The sequence below is a fragment of the Coffea arabica genome, chromosome 6e, assembly GCF_036785885.1.
Source record: "Coffea arabica cultivar ET-39 chromosome 6e, Coffea Arabica ET-39 HiFi, whole genome shotgun sequence".
In the NCBI taxonomy this organism is placed as follows: Eukaryota; Viridiplantae; Streptophyta; class Magnoliopsida; order Gentianales; family Rubiaceae; genus Coffea; species Coffea arabica.
In genome coordinates this window covers 39,191,826-39,215,920 of record NC_092321.1, presented here as the reverse complement: position 1 = coordinate 39,215,920, position 24,095 = coordinate 39,191,826, and the positions used below count along the sequence as shown (strand labels likewise).

Here is a 24,095-nt window from a genome sequence, read left to right as displayed (position 1 = left end):
ACCATTCAAGATCGAGTTGGGGATGATTTGAGGATCATAGAAGGCTTGGACAATGAAGATTCAACACTTTACACTTTGCTCCAAGTTGAAGGGTCGGGTGAAGATTAATTCGGATGCAAGTTGATTAGCTAGTTAGTCATCTAGGTAGTCTTGTTAAGCAAGGGTTTATTTGTCATTTATCTCGCTGTTTTAGTTGTTAATTTTAAGCTTAATAATTCGGCCAACATTGTCCTTATTTTAGCCGAACTCTAGTCATTAGTTTTAGGGTTTCGTTAAGTCCAAATAACTTTAGGTTTGAGTCATTGTAAGGCTATAAATAGCCTAGTCTTTTCCAATAATTTTAGTTAATAAGTTTTTACAATAAAATTTGTGAGTTTATTCACTTTCTCTTGTCCAAGAGAGCTTCCTTTGAATACTTGAGAGTTTTCTTAAGTTATTCAATCCGAACTTATCAATCAAGTAAACACCTTGGTTGTGGCGTTCGTCTACCAATATCTTTGGTTCGCTAAAAATACTAAAGTTGTGGGTCGAGCTTTGTCTTGGTTCGTGACTTGTGGTTTTAGAACGGTCAAGGTTCCGCATTTCAACTTGCGTTCTTCGTCTAGATCCAGGGATTGGTTGAGTACGAGTTCTTACCTTCGGGCGGATTCGTATCAATATTTAAGTGCATCACCTGCTTCAATTTATAATGTTATTTAATTTTATAAACACTCTCCTTATTCTTTGGGATTAGTGGCAAGAAAAGATACAAAAATTGATAAATTTTTCATATTACAAAGAAATTGGGTAAGAGATAATTTAACGGATGGCATAAAAATAAAAACAAATATGCCAGTTATGAGCTTTATTCGTTTAGAAAGCAATTTTTTAGGTTTTTATTTGTCTGGAATTTATTGGAAAAAATATGATAAAACATATATTTTTACGGTGTGGTAAAAATATTAAGATGTATAAATCATATATCTAATAAATATTTAAAAAGGAATGTGGAAAAAACGATTTTTTTTGCAATAAGACTATAAAGCATTGCGCTAGGGAAGATGTATACAGTCTATTTTCCATAATTAAAATAAAACAATTAGTCTAAGAATTATTTTAGCCAAGCCATATTTAATCACAAAGCAAAATTTAAGGTTTTTATTTATTTGAGGTTTTTCTCCTTTTTGAAAGAATTTTGATATCTTGCTTAACTTTGGACCATTAGATTTACAGTAGTTGGTTGATTTTCTTTTGTAATCATTAGATCATTCAATGGTCAGACAACTTACTCATCTATTTTGGTAAAATTCAAAACTGTTGGCCGTTCTTTTATACATCTCATTCCTGGTTTCCATTTTCTTCTTGTACAAACAATATTTATAAATCATAGGCCACTGTTTTACTTCCTTCAATGACTTGTTATGATTAGATATTTACCATTTACCTAAGAGTTGGGTTGTTTTTTTGTATAAATTTCAACCAATTGATTAATTGTTCTTTGCACTTTCATCATACATTCACCATTAGATTAGATCATGAATCAATGGAGTGGTTTACTAATCATTGACTACATTTTTAGATGAAAATTTTGACAACAATAAATCAGGAGGCTACATTTGACAAAGTAGATTAAAATTCATAAGCTTTTATTCATTTTATTTGTTCTCATAGCTTCCTTCCTAGTAATTTTCGTAAAACAGAGATTAAAAGGTGTGCAGCTTCTCCTTCAACAACTTATCACCAATACAACATAATTAAAACCAAAAACATTCTAAAGTTTATAGAAATTAATATATTTTTCCAACAATACACATTTGTATTTACAAGTTAGACAAAAAGAAACAAATGTGAATTTACTTCAATACAATGCAATTATTAATAAATTCAACAAAGCAACTTATTATTTCCTATGAAAAATATAACTAGAACTACTACAAAAGCTATTGTTTCATCAATTACTACCAATGAATCCATTCCAATGGGCACTGGCTGTGCATGGCACAGCCCACTCTTACTAGTATATATATTTTTTAAATTATAGGCTTTGTGTGACAATTGGTGCTCGTACAAAAGCTTTCAAGTACAAATATTTCCCATCAAATCCAGAGGCCATTGAAGGTGGGATTATAGATGACCTTTTGCATTTGAAGAATCTTTGTGTTAAACTAAATGCTGGCATTGACGAACAAAATGTGAAAGCCAAGGGAAAATCAAAATCTTCTGGTTCTTATCTTGCTGGTGTTTCAGCCAGCAGAGAGATGGTTTAGTTGGAGTCGTACTGGAGATTTTGGGGGAACCCAGCAAAGGGGATGGCGTGTCAACTTTTGAGTTCATAGGCAGTGGAGTTATTGGAGCTTTGCTAAATGACTTTACGGGTCCGTTTGGTTGGACTGAAAATATTTTTCTAGGGAAAATATTTTCCATCGAAGTCATTTTCCTGGAAAATCACTTCCTTCCCCATAATTTTCCAGTGTTTGGTTATTAAGTGAAAATATTTTCCGGTGTTTGGTTTGTCAATGAAAATATTTTCTGATATGTTTGTTGATATATTGCAAATATTTTTCTACTCTCAAAACATTCATTTCATTACAAGTTAATTTTAGTTTCTATCCATTATAATCATATTATCATTTTTATAAAATATTTATTCATATTACACCATGAATTCTTAAATTTTCCAACTCGAATTGGTAATAAGCTAGAACAATTCAATGCATACAGAAGCAAATATATGCCAAAATATAAAATATTACTCAACAAAAACGAAAATCCATCTCCAAATGGAAAACGGTCCCAAAAATAGCAAAAGAATCAATTTTTCTCCAAAAAAACTTCTAAAAGGCAAGACTCACTGTATATCTAGATTTTTCTGTATCTTCATAGATGTTTTTGTGTGAGAGTGTAGAGAAAAGAAATAAGATAGCAAAAGATAAAAAAGAGGGGAAGGTTGCCAACCATTATTACTTAAATTCCTGGCGGTTCACCATTCATGCAAGGCATTATACGATTCATACTCCAGAAATATCAGTAGACTTGTGCCAAAGGAAAATCCTTTGTCGTTACATGATGCTTCTTGCTGATAATGGCATTGATGCAGAGGAGCAAACTGATCACCTTTTGGCTTCCCGAATGTGGAAGCATGGAAAGAAGCAACGAAACAAATGAGCCCCGAAGGCAAACATGCATTCAAAAGCTCCACCCCTCCTTTCTCTTCGAACTTGAGGTAGAAGTGGAACACCGTAAGCAGGATTTGGCACCATGTACTGCTGATAGGAAGTAATGCTGGCAGCAGCTGGCATTGTAGGATCTTGCGGTCTGGGTTGTGGAACCGAACCGAAGTCTTGTGGACCAAATGTGGGATCTTGAACTTGAGCTGGGTTTGATGAGGTAAATGAGATAAACTTAGAGTTTGCATAGACGGTGTCTTGAGCCTCGTGATCGTACTCAACCCATGATGATGAAGATGATGATGTTGGTAATGGTGGGGCAGAGGGCTCATACGGCGGACAGTAATATTGGTACTGACAATGGCATGGTGGTGGTGGTGGGTTATCAATGAACAATGCCTTCTTCTTCTTCTTCTTCTGCTTTCTTGACCAGAACTTGAGCTTCTTCACGGCCTTCATCATCTTCATGGCTGGCCTTCTTGTTTAAAATGGAGAAAATGAAAAAAGTCCACTGGTGCTGTATTGTTCAGCGGAATCTTGTAAGTTGATTTATTCAAATAGAAGAGATAACTTGGCTGTGGCAAAGTACGAATCTGGAAGTGGAAGCGAGATTTGATAGTCTTACGGAGGACACTTGACAAAGCATTCAAAGACAGAGAAGTTAAAAAACATCTACAACTCTCACCAGCTCCTTTTTCATGAGTCCTGAAGCCGTCGGAAATTAACTTCAGGAAAATTGTTGTGGAAGTCATTTTCCACCCGGTGGCGTGAAAACATTTTCCAGCTGAAATAATTTTCCAACCTCTTTTGCTTCCAAACACCAGAAATTCTGGAAAACCTTTTCGGGAAAATATTTTCAGTCCAAACAAACATACACTACGTGCGGCGATTTCTCTGTATGGAATTTCAGAAGCTAAGTTTCCTAAGCTGCGGCGACAAGCTATAAGGTACAAATCTTTTGTTTTAGTTGCTCTCCCATCAAATATTGGAGATGAAGACTACATTTCAGACATTGCAGCACAAGTCCCATATTTTTACTTTTTAGCTGATATTAGTCTGTTTCAAGTGCTGAATTTTCTGAGTTAAAAAAAATGCTTTTAAATGTTGGCACGTGCTGCACATGCCATCATTCCATTAGAGATTAGAAGGAATCTGTCAATTGCCCCTTTTTGTTCAAAATTGAATATATTATGAACTACATTTACTTTGCAAAATAAATTAGAGACTAGATCCACGCATCACGTATGGGGTGATAGATTAGAAACCAAAATTACAATTCTCCCATTCATTCTTCAAGAAGAGAAATTAAAACAAGTCCGAGTCGGAAAACTTTGAAGTTTCCACATCCAAGAATGTCCAGAAATCTAAAGCTACTTCAAATAGACAACATTACCCAAATGTAATCTGCTCCCGAAAATCAACTAAGAAAAAACATTAAATCTTGATCCATTCCACGTTTAAATTAAAGTTCACACTCATAATTAGTTTCGCCCCCTACATCAAAATCTTGGCTCCACCACTGTTTATGGACCAAACTCGAAACTAATTAGATCAACCAAAAAAACTACATCAACCTTAAAAACATTGATTCCAACTCGCACAAGACTGATCGATACAATACTAAACCCGATTCTGTGGGAAAGTATACAAGTCCGAGTTAAACGACAAAACAAGTCATGCGTGATGAAACAGAACAAGAATCGTATTCTCTCCAACAAAATTCTTGAGAACAAGTTCAAACTTCCCTAATGAACTCATGCAATGATAAATTGAGGACAGATAGCAATCACATGCTGATATAAATTCTCTAATACCAATGTTGTGAGTTTCATAGTTGGTGCAGGAGAGAGGCAACACCGGTTGTCATGCCATTCTATTTCAGGAACAAGCACAGAACGAATAACAAGCAGCTACTTAAACGTTAGAAAAACAGAGAAGGTAAAAAAGCACGAGCTTTACACTGTAGAACCTGCAACGTCATACTGACACAGCTGAATACAGCCAAGCAGCCCACAACCTCCAATTTTCTGAATATATACTTTGGGCTATGATGCACAGGAAGTCTTTACCCGGTCTGCTATAAATTGTCTACTGCACTTCTTATTTGGCAGTGACTACAAACATGAAAATCCGTACAGTATATAGCCTAAGAATACAGCCTTTAACCCATAACTCCTGCCAAGAATAGAAAACACGAGCAACCACTAAACCTTGATCAAATTGAATGGCTATGCCAGAGTCTACTAGGCAAAAGGATTGCCTCCAACAGACGCAACAGGACCATGAGATGGGACATTCCTGCCAAAGAAAAGGCTGATTTTAGCTGGCCTCCGTTGCGAGAGTGAAGGCAATACATCTCAATTTTGGAATAAATGACAGGAGCATCAGGATTTTGAATATTCTGAAGCCAACCTTTTCAAGACAGCATTGTCAGGACCAAAAACAAATTACACCAAATGGTTATAGCAGCACATGCATTAGGATACCACACACCTTGAATCAAAATCCTTCTCCTCCCCCAAAACACTTCCTGTTTTGCTTAATATAAGTAATCTAAGAACTACAAGCTAAACTTTCCCTATTCATAATCAGCATACTCAAGCTATTGATTCACAAAGGACAAGTAAATGCAGACCTTGAAGCATTTTTATTTATTTAATTATCAGGATTTTGAATATTCTGAAGCCAAACTTTTCAAGACAACATTGTCAGGACCAAAAACAAATTACACCAAATGGTTATAGCAGCACATGCATTAGGGTACCACACACCTTGAATCCAAATCCTTCTTCTCCTCCCCCAAAACACTTCCTGTTTTGCTTAATATAAGTAATCTAAGAACTACAAGCTAAACTTTCCCTATTAATAATCAGCATACTCAAGCTATTGATTCACAAAGGACAAGTAAATGCAGACCTTGAAGCATTTTTAGGGAAAATCGTCCAAAACGTCCCTCACATTTTGTAAAATAACTTTTTTCGTCCCTCACTTTTAAAAGTGTAATTTTATGTCCCTTACATATTCACATCGATCAAATTTAGTCCCTAACTAGGTTTCCGATCATTTTTTGGCCGGAATCCATCATGTGCAAGGCACGTGATCATTTTTGAAGGGTAAATTTGTTAAATTATATTTTACATAATCTGATCTATAGTCCTCCACATTTTATAAAATAAATTTTTTCGTCCCTCACATTTTATAAAATGATTTTTTTCATCCCTCACATTTCACAAAATGAATTTCTCCATCTCTCACATTTCAAAAAATGAATTTTTCATTTCTCACTAATTATGTGTGTGAATACATTTTTTTTAAACACATGTATATGTCTATTTGATTTTGCTTAATAATAATAGCATAAACACATGTATGTAATTGGGCCCAACTTGTGGGCTATCTTCTCTTTTTGTATGATTATGACTAATATTTACCAATAGAACCTTAATTTGCATACTTATTGTATTTTGACCGAAAATAGCTTTATTGGCCAACTTGACAATAAATGCAAGATTTTTTACTAGCTAATATCAGATGAAATCAAATGATCACGTATAATATATGGTATTCGTATTGTTAAGTGAAATCAAATAGACACATACATATATTTATGCTATTCGTATTATTAAGCAAAATCAAATAGACATATACATGTATTTAAACAAAATGTATTCACACACATATATTTTTTTTTTTAGGGTTTCCCTCACACACATAATTAGTGAGAAATGGAAATATTCATTTTTTGAAATGTGAGGGATGGAGAAATTCATTTTGTGAAATGTGAGGGATGAAAAAATCATTTTATAAAATGTGAGGGACGAAAAAATTTGTTTTATAAAATGTGGAGGACTATAGATTAGATTATGTAAAATATAATTTGATAAATTTACCCTTCAAAAATGATCACGTGCCTTGCACGTGATGGATTCCGGCCAAAAAATGATCGGAAACCTAGTTAGGGACTAAATTTGACTTATGTGAATATGTAAGGGACATAAAATTACACTTTTAAAAGTGAGGGACGAAAAAAGTCATTTTACAACATGTGAGGGACGTTTTGGACGATTTTCCCGCATTTTTATTTATTTAATTATTTATTTTAGTACGCAATGTGATGAGAAAGCAAATTGTAAATTTCCAATTAATGCTAATAAAGTTCATTAACAACATTAACCTTTCTTCCCTCAAGAAAGAGAAAGAAAACCTTTCTCGAGGAAAATCAGATAAGAATAGGTACCAAAACCATGAAAGCTATCTCTTCATTCCCATGGCAAAACAAAATTTCACTTCTCAAAACATCAAGATATAAAGTAACGGAAATGGACCCTTGACAAATTTTCTGATGCTTTCATAGTGTAAATAGAACTGCAACATCACGCACTAGGCAGTTTTTTTCAGGATTTCAAATATGAACATTCCCAAAATGCATTTGTGAATCATGAATGTTGATGTCCGGAAGACAATAAAAAAGAAAAATACTTACGACATTTGTGTGCTTGGTGCTTGCCCTACCAAGAACCCTAAGGCACCTGGAAATCCCAGGAGAGTCAGATGGAGCAAAGTCCACTTTCCAATTATAATTATGAGAAAGATGAAATTTTACTCACCATCTGAACCAGCAGGAACATAGGAAACCATTGGTTCTTGAGCAAACCAGTGCTCATTTGCACCAGCAGTGAAGGGAGTTGACATCTGGCCATTTGGCAGTGCAGCTTGCAAAGAGCTAACATCCCAGAAGTTGGACTGAGCACATAGGATCTTCAAGTTAGAAAGCCCAGACAACACTATCACAGAGTTGTAATATGCAACTATACATGAAATTGAAAATGTCCTTTAGCAATCATAGCTCCCCAACCAAAACAAAACAATAAATTCCCACTAAATCTGTCGACATTATCAGCATTAGTAGGACAACATCCAGTATATAATTTGATTTTACAAGTTGTGAAATATAAAGGGCCATGGAAAGCAAAAAGGAAAAAGTAAGTGATAGAGAATAAAGGAAACAACACAGCAGCACTCTAAAGAAAAGTTTGATTAATTGTCGAACCATTTTGTGCATTATTCTCAAACTCATAATTGAGTACCAACTCAAAATTTGCTGGGAACAGTTCCCTGCTCCTATAAAATATAAAGCATTTTAAGTTGTTAAATAAATCCCAAGGGTACCATGAGTAGATTCCATTGAAAATAAGCTGTCTCATTCTCCCCTGCTAAGGCAACTGACCTCCAGCAGTGAACCACAGAGTTAGGTGAGTGACCAATAATGATTCATGAAGACCATGCATCACTTAAGGATTACAAAAGTTACTAAAACCTGTAAATGAATAAGACTTAATTCTGAATATCATGGGTACTTCAAACACTCTCCTACCCGGTGTAGTGAATTGAAAGAAGTGCAAAGACATCTGTGGCTTAAGGATTTCAAGTCCAAAAATTTTAAAGGGCTTGTAAGGAATTTTCTTCCCTATCTTTGAAGAGGAGCAGCCTTCTATGTTAGTTACTTCAAATTGGGAGAAAGCAGACGGATAAAAGCTACAAGAAACAGGGCGGATTAGAGTGTATATGCTTTTGAGGAATCAACCTTGACACGACTGTGATTGAAGATGCTTATGCCACAGACAAGCATAAGCCTACTTTATATTCCATAGCACGTGTCCATTTCTTTCACGTTTCAGTGTGCCCTTCCACTGCCTCGATTTGCCTATGCATGTTTAATTAAATTTCAGCTTTTATTCTACACCTACTAACAGCTCTTTCTCCTTTCCCTAAAATCAGATGATTATAGGTTTTTATAAGCCACAAGCTACTTTAAGGTGTTCGCATTTGATTTTGGCTTCTGATTTTAGCTCATGATTAGCTGAAAAAAAAGCTAATTATGAGAAGCAGACTTTGGGGATGTTCTCGATTGCTGTAGATTTTGCAAAAAGCTAATTAATAAGAACCAGTAAAAGCTACTCTTGGGTAGATTCCAGATTTTAGCTTCTTTGCCTATTGAAAAATAAAAAAATCTAGGGACAAATCCAAACATGAACAATAAGTAAACAGATCTTTCAAAATCAGAATATAAATTCGACTGAAATAATCCGCCAGAACAAGGCTGCATTTCTAACAATCGACAATATTCTAATAGTTGCTGCATTTCTAAATCTAACAGAGCAAGCTGTTGTAGTGCAAATGATTCTCGTGTGGACAAGTGTTGAAATGACAGGCCAGTTTTGTCAACTCAGGGCATGAAGGGAAGATGCAAGGAGGGTTGGACAACCTTATTGCACAAATAGTGCAGGATAGAATCTGATGGTTAACAAAAGTGGACAGAGGACCAAAGAAATGAAATGCATCAGTTCAAAACGAGCAGACAAAAATTAATGTGGATGGAGCCTAGGCTGGGAATCCAGGACCAGCTAGCGCAGCAGACCTCTTAATAGAATGATCAGTATGCTGGCAGACTGGTTTAGTGCGAACACAGAAAATTCAGCAGTTTAGCTGCAGAACAGTGGGCAGCCGATGCTTTATGGCCTAAAATTAGCTTGATATATGGGAGAGGGAAATATCATCTGGGAATTAGACTTCATTTAAGTGGTGATCCCCTAGCAAGCGAAGCCAATGAAAACAGCTCTCCAATTTTATTCAGAAAGTAAAAAGCAAAGCGGGGTAACAGTAGGGTTGTATCCTACAACACGCTTGGAGAAGCAATTCCTGTGCAGATAATCTGGTAAATCTGGATAAATTGGCACTAAAATGAGGCCCAGGAGGGATAGTCTATAGCAAACCACCATTGACATTAAAAGGCCTCTTTATGTCGAGATGCAGCTGGTACTGCAATGCCAGTGCCTAGTTTGTACTTAATGGGCCATTGGCCCATCTAACCTATCCAAATATTTTCAGAACAGCCAGCTTTTAATATTTGATCCCCACAGACAAAACAAATATAACATAATAGCCCTAGTTAGAATTCTTGTGCAATGCCAAGCGTTGTAGAACATAGAAGTTAACCACAAATCAATATGCCCGAACATATTAAAGGATTCAGAGTGCAACATGAGTATAAGATTATTGAATGCGTAAGTCAAAAGATGAATATGATTCAGGAAGCACTGCATAGTTTCCCTTCAATGAGTTTATCTACTTATCAATTCTTAAAGGCAAGAAAACTTAATCATTTACTTCCACAAAAGAACAAAATCTCTTCTGGACACCAGCAATTCACTCCATATCTGAGTATCTCAATAGTTCTGTTTAATCAGTGCATCCAGGAACATTCCAAGACTTGCCAAATAACAAGTAGATAATAGACAAGCATACAAGAAAACAAGCAAACAAACAAACAACAAACACAGCAATCTGCAAAACTAAGATGAGTATGAAAACTTATCATTTTATGTCCGATTTAACCCCTACAACAAAAAACACATTTAACTACAGCCAATGGAAAAAGCTAAACCCATATCCTGTAAGTAGTATCTTCAAAAGTAACGTAGCAATTCTTTTAGACGGAAGTCGGAAAGTTCTCTTCTTCAAGTCTACTTATTTCTTGAAGGTCACCTGAACAGAATTCACACATGCAACTGCTTCATACACCAACATATGGCTTCAACACACTTTTGCCTTCTGTCATTTCTTAAATAAGCAGAAAGAGATAGCATATTGATAAAATGGCTTAATTTGATGAAGGCATGATGCTTTCGGCACATGATGCAATGCATAGCGGTAAAACAAGGTGACATCAGTAGTAACTACCACAGTTCAATCACTTCAACATATTTGAGATTCTGGAGTGATACAACTGAGATCCTAGTAGCAAACATAATGAAACTGTCAAATCATCTTTTGCACACGAAGAAGACAGCAATTGGTCTTAGATGCTAACAAAAGGCAGCCATTCCACCAATCTTTCAGATACCTCATCTATTGTCCCATTAGATTGTAAGGGCAAAGGAAAGTCATTGACCCAGAAATGCAAAATAGCAAAAACTGCAATTATCCATGGTGTAAACTTAGAGAGGCATCATACCATGTTTTCGCTTTCTATTTTAGCATCATAAGGAAGATCAAATGGATTGGTAGACTTTGGGCCAAGTGCATGTGAATGTCCTCCCTGTGTAATATAGGAAAACTTACTATGAGAAAAGAAACTGTTCAGTTCAGAAGCAAATGCAGTGCCAACATTGCAAAACCAGAATAAAATAGCAAAAGGACAAACCATTACAGGAGGGATTGGTGCATCATGTTGATGTTGTGACAGACTCATTTCTGATGATACAGTAGCTATTGGAGGTAAAGTATCCCTTCCAACAGTCGGAATTTCACCATTGTTGAAGCCCTGCCGAGTTAGACAATTGAATGAATGGAAGAAAAGCATCAGAAACCATGATGCAAAGGCATAAGATGGAAACAATCATACAAAGGCACAAGATGGACCAACCTCCGATTCTCTATACAAATACTGTTCTGCAAATGAAGATTGATTTACTACTTGTTCACTACTTCTCTTTACTAATTGCCCATAAGATTCTTCAAAAGCATTCCATGGCTGCAGAACAAAATAGTAACCAAACACAGACTTCTTCAACATACAGTCTCAAGTAATTAAATCAATAGAGAAAAAAATTGCCCAATAAATACCTAATGGCCCTACATTGTACTAATCGGCAGTTGCTTACCTCAATTCTTGGCTTGGCTTCAACAATTTGCCAAGCTGCACCCCATGGAGGCATTGATGAAGAAGGCCCATTGGAAGAATTATTTTCAAAAGAAGGCCACTGGTTTAAGGATAGAAGCGGGTTAAAGCTCTGCCCAGGATTTTTATCAGAAGGCACTTCTAAAACCGCAGAATTCACATTGCCCACTGGTGCTGAATGCTGAGGTGTGTCAAATGTTGCCCATCCTTCATTTTGAGGGATAACTTTTAGAGATTTATCATCAAGACTGGCAGCTGGCGGCTGCTGAGGTATCTCGGAGAACAAGTCCATAGATGAGGATTGATTAGGTTTCGGTAATTGCTGCATATCAATATTTGAAGCAGTTGACAAACAAGAAGTCCCAAATGGATCAATACTTTGGGTGGACGACAATCCTGGCAAATTAGATGTACTAACAGCTAAAGCTATAGAAGTAACATTTTGTAGTGCAAATGGTGCAGTGAAAAGGTCCAAGCTATCATGGTTCCCCTGAGCTGATGTTTGGGGTAAAGAGGTTAAAGTTGGTATTTTCTTGCTACGAGCCTCAACAGATTGTTCAGCTTCAGAGCCAACATCAGCTACTCCAACAGAAGTCTTAAAAGACAAGGAATTGCTATCCAGTGACCCAATACTTTCAGAAGAAGCAGTTCTCTGAATGTAACAGCATTATATAGTCGATCAGCTTAAAGACATTAGGATCAAACTCATAGTACTGGAAGCAACAAAGCATGTGTTTGCATCCACTTGTGAGTATGTGTCAGATGTGTTGGTCTCAAAGGCAAACTCTAACAATTTCTTGTTGGCAGAATTGTTATTTTAGAACCTACATGAGGCCCATACTAATTCAGAATGGCAGGGTGTCATGCTCTCCTCGACATCTTTAACACAAAAAAATGGATGTTCAATGTAAATATTTGAAAATTTGTTACAAAATGCTAGCAACAAAACCTCTTCAGAGTTGCTAAAATGCATATTTCACGGTTAGCGGTTTAGCATTAGGCACTGAGGTCTAATATTTAAAGAATACAAGGCATAGAAAGAACACCCAGATAGGCACTTGCAAACAGTTTGTCATGAAAAATCTCTTACAAATGCTAGTACTTTCTATTCTCCCTTGAGCAATGCATCCCACCATCTTTAGACCTTTTCAACCCTGGACACTATCATCTTTGTCCCTATTTGGCTATTTGCAATAAAACTCAGAAGGTAATTCACCAAGTATCAAATCTCTATCTAAGAATTAAGGCCATGGCTGTTCTTGGATTATAGTTTCTCACTTTGATTGTTCCATACTCTGTCTAAAGAAATCAACAACAGAAAAACACTAAATTTAATTTACTCAATACTGAAAAGCCACCTCCACAGTAAAACAATAAATGCTTAGACTAAGGACAAGTGATGTGTGGGACTATATAACTAGTAAACAAAAATTTGAGTCCCATGTTTCCTCCTCCCCCACCCCCACCCCCAATTCATTTTATAACTAAAAAAGAAATGTTTAAGCAAACATAAAATGGCTTGCAAAGTGGATTCAATCATCTATTTGAACTGATAAGAAAAAAAAAGAACCCACAGCAAACCTAAGCTCGGATGCCGCTCTGTTAACAACAAGCCCAAACAAGTACACTAACTAAAAGTAATTCCAGGGAAATAGGGAAAAAGTGAAAGAAAAGTAAAGAAAATGCAATTGAGATAATTTGACAAAACTATTTATGAGCATAAATACTAGTTTTATGACCATAAAAACATTAGGCCAGTTGCAGGCATCAAATTCTTTATATGATGACAGACCATCATTTTTATAAATTTGGGAGAGCAATAGGCCTCTTACTTCCAAATGTGTATTATCAGCATGCAAGATCACTGAACGCTAAACTTCAGTTCTTTTGACATGTAGCATAAAGCATTGAATCTAATGGTACTGCTCGCAGAAAACCTGACACAACAACGTTGTAGCACTTAGAACCTAGACAAACCAGGCAACTTATATTTTGGCCGGCAGCATAGATAATCAAGAAGAATAACCTGTGGATATAACATTTGTCCAGAACCTCTATTGGCATATGAATCTGGATATCGGTTGGCTGCATTATGCGCAATATCTTCGCCACAAAATTCTCTTGATGTTTCACTAGACGGGCTTCCGATGTCCTTCTGGAAATTAGGCGATTGTGCACTAGATGAATAGTCTGAAACTCTGGAGTTAGACCGTCCAAATCCAAACCTATCCTCGTATATATGATCACTTAAACGGCTAGGACTACGATCACTCAGTCGACTAGGACTCAGGAAACTTGAGACTTTTCCTTCATAAAGACCTCGATCTGAACCAGGCTTTCTAGTAAGAACTGGTGCATGCCTCCCATATTGTCTTTCTTCGTACTGAAAATCATATGGTGGACTCTGGGAATACGAATGATAAGAACTTGCTCGCCTTGTTTCATCTTCATGGCTTCGAGCAATCTGACAAGTGGCATATGGAAGGATGACCATCATGTTAGACTGCACTCAGGCTCATTAGAAGATAATGCTTCTGGTTGCTTCACCTCTCTTTTACCTTGAAGTCTGTGAAGCATATATAAGCTGGATGATTACCTGTGAGTCTCTAGGAGGCCTGTCAAATGACCCTCCCCCAACATACTTTTTCATCACATATACGTTCCTTATGAACTCGCGAACTTTTTCCGCATTACTGCAAGATCAAAACAGAGTTTTCATTAAATTTCTGCTAACCTTCAGTTCTTTTTACTCTATTTATAAGTAATAGGCATATGTTAATTTGAAAGAAGAAGGAAAAGAATGATGTAAGCGGTCCAGATCTCAAACCTATTGTCAGGAAGTCTCTGCCTTTGTGAATCCCAATGTTTCAAATAAACCTCTCTAGCACGCTGAAAGAGTATTATCTCACTACAAAGTATGAGAACAAGCAGTTAATAAACGAATAACAAACAATATTTACCTGATTACCACCATTTTGAAGAGCTTCCACTTCTTGGAAAGTGAACTTAGCCATCGATACAGACTTCACACGGTGAGTAAACTCACGGCTGCACCAAATATTATCCTACTTAGAATTTATCCTTTGGAGCTATTCATAAAAAAAGTTAATTAGGAAATGTGGTAGCAACATCCCCTGTACATCTAGAGAAGGCTTGGAAATGTTAGACTAAAATGAAAGAATAAAAAGATTATGAGATTTAGTCATCTGTAAAGAACTATAAGCCGCAATGTGTAATCTAAAATCTGAATGATAAAAAGAATCAAGTACAAAAAAGAAGTTACTATCGAAATCGATTGGTAAAGCCACAAAAATCACTCCCCAAACTGAGTTTAACACAATTTCTCTTGAAATGTCAAAATATCACAGCTTCAAAAAGTTTGGAGGCAAGAGAGAGAGAGAGAGAGAGAGAAACAACCATACAGAATTAAGAGAAAAAAAAAATTTTGAATAACCAAGTAAATTAAATCCAAAGCATAATGCAAAGACCACACATATGTATTTGCAGCAAATACTTGCACAAAATTTGATATTTCATTTCAGATGCGTAGAAACCTACTTTAATTAAGATTACATATCAGAGCCACAACATGAGAACTCTCAAAAGTGAAGATACAAAAATTTGTCCAAACCTAGGTCCTTACTTCTCATAGTTGTCAGCATGATTAAATCAAGGTCAAAGTTGGTCAGTCTATTCAATTCATGAGATGCTCAAGCAGTAGCTTCCTCCCAAACCTAATAGACAGTGATTAATGGTCCAACATTCCAGCTACAGAATCAAATACATCACAGTTTGCAAATTGATTTTTTGTTAGAATTTAAATCAAGGCTTCACCATTTCTAACTCCCAGTCCAAATCAGAAATCAACTCCAAAGTTCAGCCAAATTACAAACACCACTAGTGAGCAAGGACATCTGATGCATTCCTTCACGTACATAATAAATAGACATTTATACCTTCAGTAATTCATTTACACATACACATACATGTAGGCACTGGTTTGATTTCAGCCTCCCCCCCCCCCTTTCCTTCAAGCAGACCACTGAAATGTAAATGTATGTTTACAAACACGTTCTCAGCCCATTTGAGAATTTGAAGAACAGAAAAGACAGAGAATTTTTTTCTGCTCTCAAACTAAGGATGACAGCAGCCTACCCCACGCTTTGAACATAAAGCATAGTGGTTAACAGCACCTTTTGAGAAATTGAAGAAGAGAAATGAAGCAGAATTTTTTCTATCCTCAAACTAAGGGTGACAGTAGCCTACTCATGCGTTGAGGATAAAACAGCAGTGGTTAAGGGCACCTTGTGGACCCATAAAGAGCCCAAAACCCATCGAGACATTCAAATACTTCCTAAATCTGTCACATCAACTAATTCTAAAGTAAACAAACCAAAACGAAAAAATGAGATCACCACTTTCTTGTGTTTATCTATCCATAAGGATCTGAAGAAACACAGTCATTTCTTCCATATTGCCATTATGTAAGTAGTTAAATTCTGAATTAAATAACTAAAACTGAACTCAGAGCACCATTTCCACAACGAAAGTAACAATAAATAAGTTTACCTACGAAAAATAACATTCATAAAAAAAAATCCGTTATGCAACCAACAAAATCTCCAATAAAAATGAAGATAAAAAACTCACTGTATTCCACTGCAAGTCATGCAGACAAATGTCCAGAAATTTGTACAGACATATTGAGGACCCTGCAAAATGAGCATGTGCACACACATTAGAAAACAAATACCAAATATCAAAGCCATAACTCTAAACTATCAAACGCACCCATTTTTCAAAGGAAATATTCGTAGTACTGGCTTTCAAAGGAATAACCATTTTTCTTTGCCATTCCTGATTTAATTTCTCAACGGAAACTACTACCATGAGCAAAACCTTTTGCTAACATCAATACATTTAAAATTTTAACCAACGATTGGAAAAAAAACAAAAAAAAAAAAACAATTCTCTGTTTAGATAAAGCCAAAAAAATTACAGAATTTATCGTTTTCATAGTGTAGAAATGAAATTCTTTTTCAAGCAGCAAATCCTGCAGTGATAAAACGAAAATGGAAGGATCAATTTAGCAATAAAGTAAAAAACTAAATCAAATAAACAAAAAAAATACCAAGCTGTTGCAGTTAATACATCGGCGATTGGGTGGGAGCTTCATGAGGCCTCTTATTATCTTCTCATTTCGCTCTTCTTCCTTTCTGCTGCTCATTTTCTCCCTCAAGTAGATGGTTCCAGCTTCAAAGAAGTAACTGTTTACAGGAACATATTTGATCCGAGAGGAAGAGAGAGCGAATAATTTAGGGTTTTAGATTTACGTGGGTAGAATATCCCAAGAAAAATGAAAACAGCTATCCATACCCTCTCTTTCGCTTTCTCTCTCCTTTCTCTTCCTTATGGATTTCAATTCAAAATTGTGGCCTTGTTGTGGAACTAATGATTGAAGGGAAATTATGCTTATAACCCTTTACATTTCAATTAATTGAGATATTCTCCCAAGTCTTTGTAGAATCATTGGCCGCAGAGATTTTTTTTTTTTTTTTTTTTTCAGTGGGTGGAGAAGTACAAGGGAAAAATAATACAGAAAATTATACAATTGCATTAGTGTGAGCTTGGATTCAGGGATTTGGGTGGATTTCGATTTCAAATCCTTACCCAAATCTCGCAAATCATTTGGATACCTTGGGAAGAATCTATATATATATATATATATATATATATATATAAGTAATTATTTTGATTAGAATGTTTTTCACTGTTATGTGACATGCCTAATTAAAGAAAATTAACAGGTTATGTATCATTTGAATTTTACCCATATTGAATATTATTTATATGTTTAAAAATTATCCCTAATTTTAAAATAACTTTAAAAATAAATAATCTTATCTTAATGATACCTATTTTCTATCAAATTTTTACATAGAACTATAGTAAAATATTTTTCCAATTACAATTATTAAAATCTTACATATTCCATAAACTATCTCTTTTCATCACCATATCGTTGATTAATATTCCAATTGTTCATCATCTCATTCCTTAATTTTGAATTAACTTAGTATAAGAAAGAGAATTAATTGTTACACTAATAGAATTATCAATATTGTTGGAAACTAAATATTTATTGATGAAAAAAGTGGATTGCTGGATCTTTTCTACTTAATTAAATGTCAATATATATTTCTAGGTTTATGGTCATTATAAAAATTTAAATTATCTAAAAGAATATTTATAAAAAAAAGTATCTACCAAGTTTTTTATATGTGATACATTATTTGATGTATACTATCATATTATAGTGAAAGTATGTAAACAAATTTTTAAAATTAGTAAATAATTGAACATTTAGAGTGCATTAATTTTTTAAATTAATATGAATGAACATGTAGGATTGTTTTTAATTTTCGTAATTAAATTATTCATATTTGTATAAATTCACAATAAAAAAATAAAAAGACCGTGGTAAGGTACGGGCAAAATTCTAGTTTGGATTTAAAATCGAAAAACAATTAGGATGTGTTTGAACTGCGTGAGTGGGTGAATTTCAAATCATTCCAAACAACCTATCATTTCAAATCACTCGTAAGCCCTGTTTGATAATTCAATTCAACGCTTAAATTTAATGGATTCAAATGTTAACATATTCAGACCATTTAATTATCAAAAATTGAACATCTGAATTGATTAAATAACACTAAATTTTCTAAGTAAAACTTGGTCCCAAAATTAATTGATAAGTTATTCACTTATCACTGATAAGATTTAATACTTAACAATTCACTAACTTAATGGATTCAAAATTCAAATTTCAAACTTCAAACTTCAATTTTTAAATTTCAGTTTTATCCAATGCACCTTTAGTCACTCCAGCTTTCCCCCAATTCTCCTTAAGCTATCCTCAATGAAGTCAAGAACAGATGACATTAACCATGGTATTATTGCCTTTGCCTGCTGCTCGCTAATTAAGAATTTGAAAAAAGAAACCAAATCACATGACCTTGTATTTAGGATGGTTTCACATGTTTTTGTGAGTTTAGGTTTGTGGGAGAGAATTGACAATTGTCATAGCCTCTGTATTGTTGGAAAAAAATCGACTCTTTTTTTATTTTTTTTACCTAGTAAAAAGCGCCTAGCAAATTGGAAGCTCCAAAGTTGAATAATAAAAAGTTGGGATTTTTAGTTGTAGGAGCTAATTTGACTAGTAATAGTGTTGGATATTTTAATAAAAAAAATATCACATGTTTATTTTGAATTCAAACACAATAAATTACAAATTGTTCAATAAATTTTTAGTTACAAATAAAACCATTCAAAAGTGTAACTTATGTCTTTAAAATGAGATTTATGTCTTGAATTGTGTAACCCATGTAATGATTAGGTTTATGAATTCATTTAGTGAATTTTTAATCATTATACAATGAATCTAAACTTTTCATTTTGTAGCTGAAATATGAGGTGTTTATTCCTCTTAATGTTGGTATTTTAATATTCCAAATTTTTTAAATTATAAATAGAGGCATCTATCAACAAAACCTAATATATACTTAGTCATCTCTAGACTATCTTCTATTTTTCATTCTCTTACTATAATTGGATTTTATGGGACAAAGAACAGTGTTGTGTGAGGTTTCTATCTTACTCTAATAGTGTAGATTGGAATAGACTACAGTGAGATAGGTTGAGTTGTTGTACCCTGGAGATGACGTACTGATACCTACTATATCAGAGGATACTCCGTAGAGGCGCGAATCATCTTAAAGAGAGTGACCTATTCCGTGCCTCAACCCACACCAAATTAACTTTTTATGGTACAAATTCTTTGTATTTTTTAATGCAATATTGAGGTATGAAATTGTTGTTAATTTCTTTGTTAAATTTTATTACAGAAATTATTGTTACTTATATGATTTATTTTGGTCAAGAACCAACAATTTTAAGACGATCAGCCTCTTGTTAAGAAAAAGAAAATATATCGCCATCTACCATATTGTAAGAATATGAAGATATGGAATTTACCAAAGTGTGAGACTAGTTTATATCAATTCTAACTATAGTTAAACTAATTGGATGGTTGATTTTTAGTATGAAATTTTCTTACTTGTGCTAGCATGTGCAATTTGTCCACTCCTTAATACATTAGTGTTTATTGGTTTATACATAGACCATTGCCTTTCATAGAATTACCCATAAACCAAAAGGATGACAGTGAGAAACACTGTTAATACTATATGACATACTTAACTTATAAAGAGGTTAAAGAAAAAGTGCATAGACCTTTTAATATATAGAATACTGAAACTTCATGCTTGAGAGTTTTGAGTTCATACAAAAAGCATACAAAGCTGGCATGAGACTTTTATGTCCATTATCTTCTGACAACATGTTAGAAGTAAATCTTTATGACTAGTATGAAATTTGTTCTTAAATACTATAAGCAATAGTTTTGTTAAGTGACTATCTCAAATTATTTTTCTACATGCATTAATGTCTTCCTTAAATTATTATTCATTGTAGGCATGTGCCGATGGAAAAGGAAAAGTTTGGAACAAAATTCATTGATTTGTATGATGTGGCTTATCTTAGTTTATTTGTATGAACTTGTGACAAAAGTGGACAGCAGCTTTCTTTCAACATAATGAATTGATTCACACTTCCTTTAGTTAATTGGTAGCGAATAATATTGTATGTTCAATTTTTATAATTTAGTGATAAAAATCTCTATTATCGGTAGATTCATAATCTTAATAGAAATGGCACTTGTATCATATGATTAGTTCATATGGTATTAAATTGCATTGCGGTTGATTTATCTCTAGTGGAACGTTTCAACATTTTGATGCATTCATTTCTAAATTCTACTATTGTTAGATTTATAATCACTATTAGTATGACATCACGTAAGACATATGCTAATCTAATTTATTTGAATTCCCAAATTTGGTAGTAGGCAAAAATAGATATAAGCATGATAAATGGTCGGGGTTAGTGATTATTTGTAGGTAAAGATGCATTAACTTCAAATGAAGCTAATCTTGTCCTACATTTATTCATAGTTTTAGATGAAGCATACCGATGTTTTGCAACTATTAAAATGCCTAATCAATAGATGAGAAAAAAAAAAAAAAAGAACCCATCAGTGAATTTGCTCAATACATTCTTAAGGAGTCACATCGCATATTCTAATGCAAGTTGACTTTGATCATTACATTCATCACAAAATAAGTTTTGTTTGTTTGATGTTGATGGGTCTTATTTGTAATTAAATTATTTTACAATGTTTGCTATGCGGTTGCCTTTGTATGCAATGCAAACTAGAATATTTCTGTAAGGATCGAAAACAACCTAAGAGGGGAGTGAATTAGGTGGTTTAAAAACTGGCCAAGATATGAGTCACTTTTTGAGAACTTGCCCTCTTTTTCTAAAGAACCACACAATGGAGCAATTGATGAGGAAGCACAAGTGCTTGGGAGTAGAAGAGATAGACAATTTATATTGCAAGACAGTAAATAAAAGGATAGAATAGCAAACCAAGTTTCAAACTCCACTTGAATTTGAATACCACTTTATATAGCAAGTTTCTTTAAGTTGATCAACTTACAACCAATCTCTTGTGTACAAAGGAAAGATCACTTCCTCCTCACCCCAAGCCGCACTTGGTCAAGCAATGAAGTTTTACTATCACTCGGATAACCCTCACAAATCTACACTATTGAAGAAATAGAAACACACTTGAAAAACTTATTGAAAGTTCCACAACTAAGAGTACAAATCTTCTTTAAAGAATATTTTCACACTTGAATCACTCAAGATCTGATGTAGTCTCAATGTGCGAAAGTTATTTGAAGTGGTTGATTTTTTTCTTTTTATAAGAAATCAAAAAATTCTTCAATTAATACTGCCAACGGATAGAAGGCAGTTAAAGAGTCAACTAGCCGTTGGTGGTGTCAGACGTCCGGTAGGCTAGTTTTCTGCATCCGAACACAGGCAGTGAGTTCAAGAAGTTTTCTTGAAATGTTTAGGACGTCCGGTACCTCCAGAATATACGTCCGAAGGTATGATGTAAAACTGGGAATTCTTATTTAATTCGTTTGGTCGTCCGGTGCCTCCAGTGTCGCAACGTTTATCGGACGTCCAGTACTCAGGTGCTGTACGTCCGATCGAGGTCAATTAGCTTGGCTTATCATCTTCGGACGTCCGAGAGTGGGTTCTTCATGCGTCCGAACGTACTCAATGATTGTCGGACGGCTGATGCAGTCTTTATGTGCGTCTGACAGCTATTTCAGCACATGTTAGCCTTTGATCCTGTTCTGCTCCAATTCTGAAAAGATCTAATCAGAGAATATTAGTAACATCCATTTTTTGTAATCATCAAAAGTTACGGATTGAGATAAACAATCTCCCCCTTTTTGATGATGACAAAACAATGGATGGAGTAAAAAGGTTTTAGGTACAGCTCCCCCTAACTTAATGCATTCAAGGAGTATTCACAACTTTCCTTCAGAATAATGTCCACTCAGGATTATACACAACTCCCCCTCACATATAGATTATATATCCATATCTCCTCCTTTTTGTCATCATTGAATCAGTCAGTAAAATTATCCATATTACCAACAATGTGGTCGTTCATTGCCTCACCAATATTATCACCAGGTATTATCAGCAACACACATCCAAGCTGAATTATCCATATTACTAATATTGGCAGAGCACAGCAACACTATCCATCCAGAACCAAAACCAAAACATTATCAACCAGAAACTAATATTTGCAGATAAACTGAAATAAGTAACATTCAACATAAAGGATAACTAAATAGTTTTACAGACCAGTAGAGGAGTAAAATCCTTAAGACAGAGCACACCAAATATTTTTAAGTACAAAAATGCAAAAACCTACTATGAACTATTATCCTAATCATGAAGTGCAGTAGCCTAGTAGTGCCTATATGGTGATCTTAGAGGATCCAGACCTTTTCTAGCCAGGCGAAACTGGGCAGGGTTTTCTTACTCAATGTTCTCATCCTCATCATCATCATCCTCTTCAGTCTCTTCTTCAATTGCCGGAGCTTTTCCCTTGTCTTGTGGTTGAAAACTGGAGGCACAGTACTCCGGGGTAGTCTCAGTGGTTGACTCAGTTCTAGGCTCTTTTTGGTATGCATTTTCATTTTCTGGAGGAATGGGAGGTACAAGCAGATTCCTTTTGACAACGAAGATGGCTTGTTGATCAAAAGTCATTGTCATCATCAGGCCATCTTTAAGAAGTAGGATATGTTGTTTGAGGTCATCAAACAGAGAGATGACCTCAAGGTTGGATGAAGTATGCATAGATGCTGACCTTCTAGGATGAATGGTGAAGGGTATCACATACATAGACTGGTCTCGAGGAGTCCTAGGGGTTACAGGAGTTTCATGAAGATTTTTTCTCCTAGACTTAGAGACAGTTTCTTTGTAGCACCAATGATCCTAAAAAAATTTCAGATTTTTCCTTTCAAAATAAGCCTTTGAAAACACAGTTGATGCACTCTCTTTTGGAGATTTGCTAGTAAAGGGAATTTCAAAATGAGCAAAAATAGGAGTTAGAAATTTTTCATAGGACAGTTTCCTACAGCTGTCAGTGCTGATTTTGAGCAGAAATTTACACATGACAAAACCAAAATCAATTCGAATTTTTTCAAGAAAATAGTAGAACAGATAAAGTTCCATTTTGTTTGCATCAGTTCTGTGACCATCAGTGGGCACCAACAGATTTGAAATTATGGTAAAAATGATCAGATTTTGAGGACTAAAATCTTCCAATCTTCCCTCAGCAGGAGTATTAAAGTGAGACTGAAAATAGGTCATCAATTTTGTAACATGAAAGTGATGGTATGCAGAGAAAAATTCTTCGTAAGAGAAGAAATTTGCAATTTTGCCTTTAAAATCATCTTCAATCTTGGTTTCCAAAACAACGTTGACAATTTCAGGATTCAGTTCTATGTTAACAGAATTGATACGTGAAATGAGATCAGTATGTGATTTACCCTTTCTAAGATTTGCAAAAAATTGATGAAGCATGTCAGGATAATAGGTGTTTGGAATGGTCAAAAGATGGGTCCATTTTTGGAATTCAAAAAGGTTGAGAACAGATTCAAGATCAAGCTTATGGAATTTGTAGGGAATGATGGTCCTTTGAGTGATGAAACCTTTCTGTGAGATCCATTCAAACCTCTCCCTGGCTTCATCATCGATGAACTTGGGCAGGGGAGTTG

At 34.9% G+C, this 24,095-nt stretch overlaps 2 protein-coding genes across 9 annotated transcripts; both read right to left on the bottom strand.

Moving 5' to 3' along the window:
- Nucleotides 1-3,089: 3,089 nt before the first annotated feature.
- LOC113696746 (uncharacterized) lies at nucleotides 3,090-3,614 on the bottom strand. Its single transcript, XM_027216130.2, has one exon. It carries the CDS (start codon nucleotides 3,612-3,614, stop codon nucleotides 3,090-3,092), a length of 525 nt encoding a protein of 174 aa, XP_027071931.2.
- A 1,301-nt stretch (nucleotides 3,615-4,915) lies between these two features.
- On the bottom strand, nucleotides 4,916-17,320 carry LOC113695862 (probable ADP-ribosylation factor GTPase-activating protein AGD14). Of its 8 annotated transcripts, none has more exons than XM_072055750.1 (13): nucleotides 16,978-17,316; nucleotides 16,477-16,538; nucleotides 14,787-14,874; nucleotides 14,654-14,715; nucleotides 14,423-14,519; nucleotides 13,853-14,290; nucleotides 11,810-12,478; nucleotides 11,572-11,679; nucleotides 11,350-11,469; nucleotides 11,161-11,244; nucleotides 7,754-7,889; nucleotides 7,630-7,675; nucleotides 4,916-5,444 (listed from the first exon to the last, which is right to left on the bottom strand). In XM_072055750.1, exons 2-13 carry the CDS (start codon nucleotides 16,494-16,496, stop codon nucleotides 5,390-5,392), a joined length of 1,923 nt encoding a protein of 640 aa, XP_071911851.1. In that variant the 5' UTR covers nucleotides 16,497-16,538; nucleotides 16,978-17,316; the 3' UTR covers nucleotides 4,916-5,389. The 8 variants fall into 8 exon arrangements, with proteins under 8 accessions (XP_071911851.1, XP_071911850.1, XP_027070837.1 ...); XM_072055749.1 differs by having other exon boundaries at nucleotides 4,916-5,558; nucleotides 11,356-11,469; nucleotides 16,958-17,314; XM_027215036.2 differs by having other exon boundaries at nucleotides 16,958-17,309.
- Nucleotides 17,321-24,095: the final 6,775 nt, after the last annotated feature.